The 14411-nt window shown below is 37.4% G+C and overlaps 1 protein-coding gene across 1 annotated transcript; it reads left to right on the top strand.

The window, feature by feature from the left end:
• Positions 1 to 1457: 1457 nt before the first annotated feature.
• On the top strand, positions 1458 to 14088 carry LOC135085937 (golgin subfamily A member 6-like protein 1). The gene is made up of 12 exons (XM_063980721.1): positions 1458 to 1496; positions 1544 to 1705; positions 2233 to 2469; positions 2976 to 3176; positions 3592 to 3769; positions 4160 to 4324; positions 4639 to 4764; positions 4965 to 5067; positions 7541 to 7672; positions 8219 to 8350; positions 8947 to 9017; positions 11525 to 14088. Exons 1-12 carry the CDS (start codon positions 1458 to 1460, stop codon positions 11686 to 11688), a joined length of 1710 nt encoding a protein of 569 aa, XP_063836791.1. The 3' UTR covers positions 11689 to 14088.
• Positions 14089 to 14411: the final 323 nt, after the last annotated feature.

Raw genomic sequence — 14411 nt, 5'->3', positions numbered from 1 at the left:
TGCATTCAGCGCCTTCCTGCTACCTTTACGATGTCGACTGTCCACCTTGTGGGTGGACGTCCCACGCTGCGTTTTCCGATACGCCTCCACTCCAAAGATATGTTAGTGTACTACAGTTTTTAATATCAGATTCTTTTGCCCACAGAGTTGAAATGCTCGCTAGCCGCCGCCTACAAGGAGTCGGAGCTGGTCCGGCAGAGGAGTCGCTCGCTGGAGGAGGAACTCGGAGCCGCCAGGAGCTGTTCAGCTGACCTGGCCTCGCAACTGCAGTCCAGAAATGGTATGGAGTCATAATAGTCATTTGATAGATATAAATTATTTTAACAAAGTTGCAATTTGCATCTCAAATCTTCGCATGCAACTCTCGTTCCATTTTCATTTCAGCAGATGTAAAATTCGGTATCATGGTAAAGTTCACGTGCTAACAAAGACGAAACAATAGATTTTTGCACTTTCCATGAAAATAAATATCCGAACACCTTAATTTTGAAACTAAAATTACTAAAACACAGCACGATTTCGTGAAGCCTTTGACTTGCGTTTGAGAAAAAGTAGCTTTCTGTCAGCGTTTACATAGGCGCATTTGCGGCGTTTAGTTACGTTTCAGCTTTGTTAGAACTTGCTGTCAAAACGATATCGCGATAAGCAGTTGAAAATTTTTAGCGCAATAGGGGCCCAGGCCTTTACAATCTGTCTGGCAAGCATGGGGATGTCGGCCAAATCCTCCTATGGTAAGAGAGGGTCGTGCTCCTGCAGTAGAGGCTAAATGACCTGATCTTCTAATTAGCCTCGTATTTCCAGATGAGTCAATCCGCCAACTCCGCGCCGAGCTGGAAGATGCCCTCAACAGACGAGCGGAACTGGAGTCCAGGGTTCAAGCTCTGGAGAGGGATAAATTACGGCTGCAGCAGGAGAAGATGGTGCAGGAGCAGAAAGCACAGGAGGTATGTTACTATTTTTTTTTAATTCATCTTGGCCTGCATCTGCCCTGAAAAAGATCAGGGCTGAAGGTGCTCAACCACAGAGGAACTGGCTATCTTACCTCCAACTACGTTTCTTGGACAGAATTTCAGAATTCTTGGACTCGCGGATTTGTGTTGCCTAGGCGCAAACCACCGATTTTTTTCGGCCGATAGTTTAGTCGGGCAGTTATTCAGTATGGGTATGTATAGAAGTGCGCACATTACACCGATTTGGTATCGGCCGATTCTTCGTTATTAAAATCGGGCCCAACTATCGGCCAATTAAAAGTCGGTGGTGTTGTAAATAAGGCCTCACGTTACCTCAGTATCTTGGTCCAAGCCAAGTGACAAGCAGCATTGGGACCAACATGGGGGCCAATCCGTAAACCCTGTAAAATTCAATGTTTTTAGAGAATTCAAGCTTTATACTTGTCAAATTGGTTAATTTGTACTATATCTTTACCTACTCGTACCTATACCTACTGTACGTCGGAAATGAGGAAACTATTGGTTCCTGTGTTAATTAACAACAATGTATACACATTTTTGCCCAATCTAAGAAAACATCCTCTCTCTTCCAGGCACTAGCAGCAGCAGAAGCGAATACAGCGAAGTGGCGAGCGGCGCACGAGGCCGCGCGTTCGCAGGCAGCCGCGCGCGCCGAGCGAATGCTCGCCGACTGCGAGTGGAAGATGCGGGAACTCGAGAAGAAGGCAAGGGAAGCTGAGAAGGAGAAGAAACAGGTACCTACGTAATATATTAATGGCTATGAAAAAACTTCCACATAATATTATAATGTCAGCGTTTTACTGAGCAGTATCGCAGAAACTTTACAAAATTGAAAGCCTAATAATTCCAGTTTTAATAGTCGAACAGAACAAACTAGAATTCAGACTTTCCCAGGGACATTAGTTCAATCCCCGTCATCCACTGGATTATTGAACCGACTCATAACACAAACATTTTTTTTCTAAGCTTAGACGTCTACTGCTGAACACGATTTCCATAATATCGCCCGGTTAACAGAACTATTAGTAATTTTTGCGATCATACTTTAAATAAAAATCACTTTGTTTAGGGTGGGACACACGACTTAAAGTAAACAACCCCCATATAGACAGAAAAAAAACTCATCAAATGTGACGTGTGTTCCGTGCGATACAAGCTTATCTTAGTGCAGAGACCGTCAAATCAAATTGTACGTTTGACCTTGCCTTTTTGGCATAAAGTTATCCTGATTCTTATCAAATAACTATCTCTATTCTTCCAGCTATCAGAAACAGTGGAGCAGCTCAAAACAGCGCCGCCATCGCCGACCCACCTAGCAGAGCTGCAACAGCTACGAGGATTAGCCACAGAACAGCAGAGATCAGTTCAGGCCTTGACGCTGCAACTGCAGAGAGTGGAAACTAGGGAGGAGGCGTTGAAGCTGGAGGTGCATAGACTGAAGGAACTGCTAGAGAGGGAAGCGAGGACTAGCAAGGATAAGGATGAAAGACATTTGCAGGTGAGGGATTGTTCCCACGAGTAACTTTAAGTCTAGCGCATGACTCAGTGCCTCAAGTCATCATTATCATCATCTCAGCCATAGGACGTCCACTGCTGAACATAGGCCTCCCCAAATGCTTTCCATGTTGCCCGGTTGGTAGCAGCCTGCGTCCAGCGCCTTCCTGCTACCTTTATGATGTCGTCGGTCCACCTTGTAGGTGGACGTCCCACGCTGCGCTTGCTGCTCTAATTTACCAGAGGCAAATGTGACTCTAAATAAATGATCTGATAACTACCTATGTTTCTCCACCTTATGGTACCTACTGTGGAATCTTTGGTTTCCACAGTTCCTCTGTGGGAAACAAGGATTCAGGCAGTCAAATGCTAAAACAAGTGACCGTCATCCAACCACCATATTTCTATACGAACCATTCCTATTATGTACTTCATAGTCATCAGATACCTTGGTCACTTGTCTGTCTTTAATAACGTAAATATTATGTAGCTAATTTTCTCCCATTACAGACAATAGAGAGGCTAGAAAAGCGCCACTCAGAAGCGATAGACGCGCTAAAAGCGGAGCATGCGCAGTCCGCCGCGTTGTCGCGAGCGAACCTCGAACGTTTGCACGCGGAGCGAACGCGCGCGGCGCTCGCGCAGCTTAGAGCAGAGGCCGAGCAGGAGGCGAGAAACGCTGATAGAAAGCTGAGGGAGGTTACTACTAGAGTGAGTGGATATTTATTTTATTACGTATCAATATTCATCAACATCATTTCAGCCACAGGACGTCCACTGCTGAACATAGCCAAATGTATAGAGATTGATACATAATGCAGGTTGCGTTCACTTGAGACCTGACCGCAGACCGCATCCAGTGTGGAAAACCTTTTATGGTCCAATTAAATAAAAAATAAAAATAAATTGTGTCAAAATTCTTTGTTCATTTCAGAAAAACGTTCGAATTTAATGCTCATATTCACAAACGATGCTTTTTTAAGTGAAGCAGCAAATCGAACGCACAACATTGAAATTGAGCTCTGTGATTGGTGTGACCCTGTGCGTCCACGCGCACTGTGAGACCTCATAGTAATGTTTGTGAATACGGACGAAAGACATAAATTATGGCATCTTCCGTTTCCAGTTCGAAAACCTAAAAGAAGTGCTCGCCAGCAAGGAGTCGCAATTCGAGAAGGCCATAGCAGAAGCGCACAGCAAGGCTGATTGGGACATCATGCAGCTACGCCATCTGCTGGACAAAGCTGACATCACTTACGCTAACAAAGTGGAACAGATGACGGAGAGATTCGAGAAGGAAAAAGGTATGTTTTCAACTAAATAAGCGAGAGATTTGAAAAGGAGAATGGTTTGTTTTGCTAGCAAATGGCAGGCTAAAGCAATGTGATGAAAAAACAAACTCATAATAATTATTGAGAAATCACTCAAGTCTAAAAACCTCGTATACGAAAAGTGCGTCCTTAACGATGCATAGGGAATATAGTTACCGCAACATTTTGAACTTTATTCCTTAATAATTTTAAGTCCCAAAACAATTAAAAACTTATTAAAGGTTAAAGGAATCATATAGGAATAAACATTAACACAACAATAATAAATATTAAAAATCATTACACATTTTACACTAAGTAATCTAGTCCCAAAACTCCCAAACTAAGCAAAGCTTGTACTATGTATTCCATTTGTCATTCCAGAACAACTTATAGAAGAATGGTCAGAGAAGCTAAGAGAAGTAGAAGAAGAAGCAGCAGCTGCAGCAGATGAAGCTAAGCAACTTCTAGAGTCTACTAGACTGAAACTCGTTGCGGAGAGGATGGAACAAGTGAACAAATTGAAAGAGCAACACAGACAAGAAATGGGTAACTACAGTGTATTTCTGTTTAAGCTTCTGAGGGCTTAGTGTGAGTTTACATCAAACGCGGTCACTAGTGAGCGCGTATAAAAATGGCATTAAATGTATGACGGATTGTTCAGCGTCCCTAGCGGAAACGTTCAAGAATGAAGATTTTCATATATTTTTAAACGCGCTAACTAATGAGGACTTTATTTATGTAATGTCACACTCAGCCCTCTATTACTTTGCCCCCGTGTTATTTGTCTTTCATCAACAAAACCATATAACACCCCTCTGGAGGAGGGAGCAGATGTGACTTATTTTTTATTTTGTAAACAGACGACCAATGGGAACAGTTTATGACTGACAAGGAGAATTGCCTCGCGCGTATGAAGACAGAGTGCACACAGGAAGGAGAAGAAGAGAGAGTTAAGAGAGAAAAGGAACTGCTAGAGGAAATTGCTGGTAAGTACAAAAAAAGTAAAGTAAAAACATGATCCTCCTTTTGGCACCGATGGATAAAATTACCAGGAGTTATGTGAATTAAAAAAAAGCATTTTATGATAGTTTGAATAACGATTAGTGATGTTATTAAAAAAAAGTGCCTTTTACGGTGTGATTTCACCTGACTCGATAAAGGAATATCGTCAAATACCTTTTCCCAGAATTGAAAGCACAAGTTCAATCAAAATCAGTGGATTTCGACCATCTAGCGGTAAAAGCGGCGGCTTGTGGCAGGACTCTGGCTGTTACTGAACAAGAACTCAGGTGAGTGATATTTTTCTAACTAATAACAAAACTTGTAAATACGTTATACATGGATGATATCACAATATTTTCATAATCGTTGCAGTAACATGCCATTTCATATCGTAGAGCTAAGATTTTTTAGACTTGAACTCATTGTAAATGATCATTTTTTGTGGTTAAACCTGCATTAGAATAATCATCGAAAAAGCATTCTTAACATTTTTTATGCATCAGATATTTAACTTTGAACAAAAATAATAAGTACCTATTTCATAGTTCTTTACCCATGCTCGTTTAAAAGTAGTTTAAGTATGACATGAATATGATTGGTAGCAAGATTTAGTCCTTAATACAAAACCTAATACTGTTTTGAGTAGATTGTACTAATTTTAAGTTTTTAAATATTGTCTTTTGGACGAAATTAGGCTACCAACAATGCATGTCGAAATTTATTCCCTAAATTAAGTCTGACTATAAAAATGTTTATTTTAATAGACTAAAATCCGTTTTTATTTTAATTTATCTTATCAAATCATTATAATATCAATAGTGGGTGTTTTTATGGTCAGTCTTTATTTCAAGAATGTAACTAAACACACATTACTTGTCACATTATTCATCATTTGCATAAAACATTGTGTCTCATTAGTATCATGTAGTTTCGTCATTCCCATGAATCGTTATGTCCAAAAGGCAGTATTTATTTATATGAAAGTATATAAAGTTAGCAAAGCGAATTTATTTCAATTAATTTGTGAATAATTATCTTAATTCTATTTGAAATAGAATAAATTCGTCAAACGTCAAAGGTAATTATAACATTTTCATTTCGTATATAACGTCATTATTAAATTCACAAAAGACAGCTAACATGGAAAAAGTTATTATCGTTTTTAGAAGAGATTTCCAAGATTTTAATTTAAAGTCAGTATCAGAAGATTGCAAATTTTTATGCGTTATTTGGTGCTTGAAATAGTCAACTATCAGTATGTAAATGGAAGTGAATAAATATGGGGAGTGTGCAAGAGTTTCAACTAAAATTTGATGTGTCTGTCGTCTATTTCTTCTTTGCAAAGACTATGGCTTCTTCTTTTTTCTGGCAATGTGTTGGTTTCGGGAACTACGATTTCGCCTTGTATTATAATCATCATGAGTGTTGTCTCTTCAAAAATGGTAATATTTGACAGCTCATCCGCCAGTACCGTCGGGGCGGTGATCGCAGCGAGCGGCGTGGGCGCACTGACCGGCTCGTTGCGTCTCGCTCTAGCAACGTTCCTCCTCTCGCTCGCTTTCGGCTTCTATTTACAAATACTGCAGAATAGGAAGAAGGCTTAATTCGGACGAGCAGTGTTTTTTTGATTAACGTATTTCATAACCAAGAAGCATTCATTTAAACGAACATTGTACCTACTTATTGTTTTATGTTTCGTATGCATAGATTGTTGACCTGCAGTTGCACAGTTAGATTAAAAATCAGCAATTAAAACATCCGGCTCGAAGGACCATTAAGTGTTTGATGTCAGATTACACTTTAGCACAGTCAAGCTACGAGAACCAGAGCCTTAACTCAACTTCTCATGTATCATGAATATTGTATTTTGTATTTACAGTTTTTATTAGCATATCCCTGCTTTACTTATATGGTCCACAAGGTCAGAAAATCGAATGCTCGCTCGAATACAATTCGTTTTGATTCCGCGCGCGTCATCTCAACAGACTAAGCTTGTTTAATATTTGCAACCTAATGAAGACCATGCTTTATTACCTATTTTAGAAGGTTTTTAAAACGTAATACTTTTATATATTTTTTCATGCTATCAAAATGCTGCTCGGCCGAACTATGCTTACTAATAAATAATAATTTATCCCATAATTTAAATACTGCCATTGGACATAGCTATTTGTTAATAATTATACACTATTTTCTAGTCATCATTACATAAATATTATATTTTAGTTTTTTAGTAAATCGAATCATTTTTATGTTAGTTTAGAACAAACATCGGCAATCGTTCATCATTTCTATGTATTTCTAAATTGCTCAAGTATTTCATTGTGATTTTAACATTCTATTGTTAAGAATTTAATATTTTGTAATTTTATATTTAATGCGTGTGAATTAAATGGATTTAAATAAACTTTTTTTCTGAATTTCTGGTCAAGTTTTTTGAAAAAGAAAAAGTTTTCCCGCTATTTTTAATCACGACTTGACTTCCAGTTTATTGAGACACTACAGACGTGCTACAGATACACAAAACAAATTGACCAAAGCATTAAAATATAGCTTGTCAGCGATACTCAATCTTTTTCGTTTGGTCATACCTAAATGTGTTTTAGCCATGTGGTTTAAACGATTTGATGATGATGGGCGATCATAGATTGAATACCGCTGACTTACAGCAATACACCACAGCTTATTTATTATTTTCCCCTTTTATTTTATTTTTATTCTAACTTTTGTCCAAATTTTCCTGAACCCTACTAACGATAGAGAGGCCCTGGCGAGAGAGAAGGAGCTACGTGAGAAGAGAGCGGAAGATGCGACGAAGATCAAGCAGGTGGAGCGATCTTCGAAGGACCAAATTGAGCATTTGACGAGAAAGTGTGCATGCCTGAGGAAACTGTAAGTATTCTATCTATTGTATTTTATTTCAAATTAATAGTCATTATCAGTCATCAAGGCGTAATGGCGCTAATGGGAGAAATATTATGCGAACTTCAGGCCTCCCCAAGCCCCAACCCGACTGGCCAGCGTGAGGAGTTTAGGCCAAAAATCTTCCATTTGCTTCTGGTGAATTACCTAGAGAGGTGCGTGTTCCTGCAGTGGAGACATGATGATGATGATGATGATTTTTTTTCTGTCGATTCCTATTATTTTGATGTCGAAAATTTATTTATTTATAGGGGAATAAAACTTTTAAAATCTATAAATCAGAATTGAATTTCACCATTATTATAAGAATAAGCAATATTAATACTGGAGCGATAACTTGAGTTTAATTTTGTTTTACTCCCGAGAGCAACACTGGGCCACTTACTTGTTCTGCCGAAGTAGTGGCAGCTTATTGTTAAAGTTATACTAGGACATGTAAAAGCGCTTTATAAAAGCCTATTTGTAGAAACTATACCTTTTACGTCTTTTATTGACCATAAAACATGTCCCCCACAGTTTCGACGACATCCGAGCGAGGCTGCAAGCTCGCGAGCGCAGCGCCGAGCAAGAGATGAAGAACAGGGACAAAGAGCTGCACCAACTGAGGGCAGAGGTCGCCAGGCTCACTAAGATACTGGTAGAACAGAGGTAAGAGGGGTTTAATACGTCTATAGTCTGGTCTGCGAGCACGTAGAATTTTGTCCAATGACCCCAAGCTAACCATCCTTACCACTCACGTGTAATTAATATGTTGCTGTCGCGCTCGCACGCTCACTGCGGGCGCCTCTGTCGCACAGTCGCGACAGCAATAATAATTACGCGCGAGCGATAAGGATGGGTAGCTTGGGGTCATTGAACAAAATTCTACGTGCTCCCAGCCCAGACTGGGCTTTAGCACTTTTAAGCTTTTAACCCAGTCAGCGGCACGGGAGCGGTGACTTATTATGACGTGAGCATCTGCATTATTATTCTGTTTAATGGCTTGAATGGTGCGTATTTAAAGCACACTGGTTTCGCCAATGTCGAGTGTTTAAAGAGACACGGTGGACAGTGGAATTTAAAGTTTTCTGAAAGAAATTTGAAGTCTCGTTGACATTTGACGTCTCAAAAACACCTTCAAGCTTTCCTGGTACTTTCATACCAGTAACTTGCACACTGGCATGTTAAAAAATGAAAGTGCGTTCGCCTTGGGAAACTGTTTCTATTCACCAAATTCTATTTTGTAACTTGTCTGTTCGCCACAGTTCGCCGAAGCTCGGCGCGCGCACGCGAGCGGACGGCTGCGAGCACATATTAGACGACGAGCGCCGGAAGGGTATGTGAGCGCTGTTCGCTGTCGCTAGCTAGGTGAGCACTGCAAGCTTGACGCCTTTGCCTTGATGGATTCGATGAGGTAGAAATAGAAAAATAAAAAATGGCTGCCAGGGGTTTTATAGTCACTTTTTTGGCGCCAATTTGCGCCACTGTCAAGTAAGGTAGTGGCGCCAACTGGTGACCGTAAATCAAGAATATTTTGATTTTTAGCCATTTTTATTCTGATTTACAATGCCTCCATTGAATCTAGCAAAATATTTTATCAATTTAATTTTAGGAGAGATCTCAAGAGACGTTAAGACTCTTTAATAAAATGGAGAAAATTAAGTTTTATGATCAAAATGAAGCCAGAAAAATTTGCGAGTTACAAAAATGTTGAAATTAAATTAAATAACTTTAGGAAGATTCTACATTTTTGGAACTCGCTACACTTTTTATTTTCCTTGATTTTTTATCTATTTACACCGCCTGAACCGGTTTTTTAAACATAATTATTTATGTAATTCTATATGTTGTGTAATCCATGTTGTAACTACATTTAGGTACCTACTTAAAATCGCCTGGTCCTTGTGATGTACCTGTGTGTACCCAAGTAAAGTCCTTTCCCTAAAGATTTGAGAATTTACATAATATTATAAACCCTAACTATACAAAATACACAAATGTGTTGTGTTTTTTAACAATTTTTAATTTTAATAACGTGTTTTTATAGCAATACGTATGTGTACCGTGCATTTTTGTACCTACCTTACTGAACAAAACTTCTAATAGGTATTTTTATTGATTTTTCTTTATTTTGTAGAACTTCTGCCAAAAAAGGCGGGGTAAAAAGTTTTTTTTTTTGCTATGACTTGCAAAAGCGTTGCCAGTGCCATAAAAAAATAAGTTGCCAGTGCCATAAAAAGTTTGTATATTTGCAATTTTTTTTTAAATCTGGCGTCACGAAGGCGTCAAGCTGTCACATAACAAATTCATTTTTTTCTTTTCCAAAACTAAAAATTCTTCTTAGTTCTCAGTAGGTGTACATTAGGGTGTCCCGTAATTTTCAAAGTTTTAAATTTGTAACGCATAGGTCTTAGTTTTGTTTGTTTGCCTCTAAAACACTCGGAAATAAATTTTTACTTTATTTGGAGTACGATAACCCGTGCCGACTTGCATCGAAACATGTTGCACGGCAGTAGCGGTGCGTATTCGCGGTATTGTCATTTGTTCTCAATTAATTATCACGACCAACTTACCAGCTCTGATGAAAGCCTTAAGGAACTCTTGACATCCACTTTCCAAAAGGTATATGAGAGTGTTGACAAATTGATTTCCAAAGCAGCCTTGAGCAAGTTTAGTCAACATCTTTGTTACTTCATGTCAGAAGAAATTGCCGTTTTATCACTCTATGATGATGAAGGTAATGAACAAACACCGTCAATACTGTAGTAAAAGTACAAAGAGAGAGTATGTATGATTCTGGGAAGACATACATTCCATCTGAAGAAGGTATGATTATTTCTATGGTAAATAGGACTAGTACTATTTTTTTTATCATGTTTTTAATGAATTGATAATAATACTGCCTTATTTATTGTTGCTGGAAACCCATTGAGTGATTTAGTGTCTGTCAAGACTATACATTTATTTTTCCCATTGAAAATTGATAAGAATTTTCCCCTGAGACCCATTTCTAAATGAGATGAAGATGTTGCCTATTTAAAAGCAAAAAAGTGCTTTCTTTAAGGGTAGTTAATGATACAGCTGAGAGAGCTATAAAGCTTATGCAAGATTTTCATTGTTTGATCACTGCAAAGGAAGAGAAAAAGCTATTTTTGCTACGCACAGTGTAGCAAAAATCAGGCCAATATTCAGGAGCATGGAAATCTGTATCCAGAATGTAAAAAAGGGACCCAAGGGGGGAAATATATTGTCTGATATCTTCTTTATATAAATATTTTATAAAATTTAAATATTTTAATTGATTAAGCTACATAACCAAAGGGATAAAACCAGCATTTTTCAAAATCTTCAGAGCTCAGTCGGCACGGGTTAATGTTGACGTAGGAAGATGAAATTTTGTATTTAACTATGTCTGAGTAGTACTAAAAGAAATAGAGGGTATGCATTTCAATATCTAAAAAAAATTTTTTTTCAGCCATTTCTGGGACACCCTAGTGTACATATACCTAGGTACTCTAATACATTGTAAATAACCATTTTAACATCTTTTTAACTGATATTCTGTTAATATTTTATGCTTTTGAGATTAATTTGTTACAAATTACTTTCTTTTTCTAACCTAAAAAGGGAGTTTTAACTTTTTTTTATATTTTGTATTTACATATTTGTGTATGAACCCAATTAATGTTATCCTAGCATAAAATTCTCACATGTTTTATATTATGACACGTTTTATACCTTAGCTATAAAACTTCTAAATTAATAAAACTCCCGCGTTTTTTATGCCTTTGCCTTTTTAATGCCTTACATTAAAAAAACAAATTCTAACCAATCAAATTCCAGGCGGTTTTCGAACGCCCGAATTGGCGCGAAAACGCCCCACCATGGAGTTGCCGCTCCTGAAGCGAGCTGACGACTGCAATGGCCGCCAACGATCCAAGAGCGTTGACCTCCCTGCCGTCCAAGTCCCAGTTAGAATAAAACAGTTGGAAGGGAAAAAAGATTGATATAATTTTAGTTACAAGTTGTAACTTAACTTGTAACTTATAGATCGTTTCATCCACGAAGACGCGCCCCACCATTCTTCCGCTAATGTTTGAGTGTTATTGGTACACGCTAAATTATCAATGAGTGCACACGCACACTACAATAATGTCGCTCGGATTGCTCAGATTCAACTCCCCGCACCCCGCGCGACCGAGACCAAAAATTGGTGGGGCGCGTCTTCGTTGATGACGATCTATACAACTCGGTCGTATTAACTGCGCACCTGGCAGCCGTGACGTCACATCGACGCTGTACGGATGGAGCGAAAGCAAGGAGGTGAGTGCGAGGGAGAGTCGCGTTCCAGCGAGGTGCGCAGTTAACTTGATTGGGTTGTAAACGTTGTAATAAATGATGATGCTTCGAGCTCAAGCTGAAACTGTTAATAAATATTTAAAGCTTAGCTTTTATTTTTTAATTGCGATTAAATATTTAATACGACAACAAAAGTTGCCAAAGCAGGTGAATAACAATTTCCTTAAACTCTGATCTTACAAAAGTTAAGGAACAGAACTAGAACTGCTGCCGAAAGCACCAAATAACGGATATAAATGTTGTGTTCAGTTTTATACAAACACTACTTGGGCTACATCCTGACAATAGTAAAAAGTACTTAGGTATTGTAAATATTAAGCACAATATGTGGTGGTGAGAAAGCAATAGATTATGTAAGAGACTCCGCTATAATCAATTTAGAATAATATTATACACGTAAATAACAAGCACTACAAGTTGGTGAAAACTTTGAAGCAATATTTATTATGAATCTAATCCCTCTGACGCTCGACTGATAATACGAACTTATTATATTATTATCAATTAAATTTCAAAAGGGCACATAATTGATTTTAATCAATGCTTGATCAGCCCTTTTGTGCTCACTTGGAGAAAATTGACGGTAGGCACATTCTTCACTCGAAGATAGCACAAAACTAACTGTAGGTAGGCAGAAACTCAACTAGAATCTCGGTGAATAAGAGATATAAAGAGAGACACGATGTTTTGTACATAGAATCTTACGTAGTTTTGGGCTCTGTTTTAAAAGCGCCTTTCGAGGTTGAGCAGTTCTAAATACAAAATCTCATTTTTGTCGTTACCAAAAATGATCGTGGTAATTTAATGTTGATAAAATAGACTTTGTTTTAAATGTTCAAGGCAGATTAACTGTTACTATAGATTGTACACCTCTAGACTATAGTGTTAATAGGTTTGGTTGATACTTGATACTCTTTGTTTATTCACGTTTAGATGTAAGTTATAACGAAGTGTAAAGGGTATTTTAAGTATTTGTTAATGTGCAATATTTTACTGTAGCAAATTATTGAGTAGCTGACATTTTTCGCCTTCAATTCCAGGGTAACTTGTGCAAAATAAATGTTTATCTCATTAAAAATAAGTATGTCAGTTGACTAAAGATGGATGTGACAACACAACAGTTACATATGGTTACACCCCTAGTCAATTGACCCACTTTTTATAACGCGAGAATGATAATAATTTAGAAAATTATTAACTTTTGAATTATTAGTAAAGGTGTCCAATATCTACTCAATAATTTAAATTATACAGACTGTGGTACTAATGTTCTGAGTTTTCCGTTTGTTAAAAAACTTATAGAAGACTTATATTTTAAAAAATATTATGCCAAAATTGTAAAGCTATTTCCAAAATGTATGAATTTTGTGAACACAAAAATCATAGATTTTCAATAGTTTTTGCTACCTAGATTGTATTATTAGATGAAAGTGCTTACCTATTCATGCGATATTATTATGCTTTTTAAATATTTTTAAGTATCAAATAATATTTAAGTTATATTTCAAAAAGTAAAAGTTAGTAGGCCTACTTATCTCAAATCTCAATACTTTTGTAATGTGCAATATTTTTTGTCAACTAGGAAGTTAAATTATATTTTTAACATCTCATTAATATCTTACAAATATCCTATTTAGAAGATATTATTATTAATTAAGTCCTTTGTTAAACGTGTTCCGGCGCTCCTTGGATGAGGCCTACGTCCAGCTGTGGACTACCTTGGCTTCGATACCACATCTAGATAAAATGCCTAATATTATATTTTAATTTCAGCTGTTGAAATACTTACTAGGTGCTTTAAGTTAAGAATATTTTCGAAAATCATCCTTTTTTATAGCCGTAATGGGCTTTTTATGAGGCTATAATTTTAATTAAAATTCTCTTTTCCTTGTGGTAACTGAATATGCTGGTAAGAGGGAATGTGCAAAGAAAAACTGTGCAATTTATTTAATTAGTTACGAAGTAATATTAAGTTAAAGTTGTATTTACTCGTCCGCTATGTAAATATTATTTACCTTTTGTAATAAAAATATATAAATAAAAAAAGCTTTTTTTATTTTACAAGGAGTTATAACAATTTTTCATAAGAGATTCGACAACCCCTAGCTGGTGAATGGTCATGTACAAAACGATGACTGTGGCGCTGCAGGGGCTTGAGAGGCGATTTGTAATTTCATCTACTAATAAGACTTAAGGCCTTAGCTCTCGACCTTCAACTACAAATGGGGGCGCAAGATTAGGCAGTAGACGAGTTTGGGAACCCCTGCTTCCGGTTTTGGCCCTCAGTGCTCTGAAGTGTTTTAAATTATTTTGTTATAAAATCATATTTTGTTACCTACAATATAGTAACATTACATACAACATTTCTTAA

Source organism: Ostrinia nubilalis, chromosome 30, assembly GCF_963855985.1.
Source record: "Ostrinia nubilalis chromosome 30, ilOstNubi1.1, whole genome shotgun sequence".
NCBI lineage: Eukaryota > Metazoa > Arthropoda > Insecta > Lepidoptera > Crambidae > Ostrinia > Ostrinia nubilalis.
This window is presented reverse-complemented; position numbering and strand designations above follow the sequence as displayed.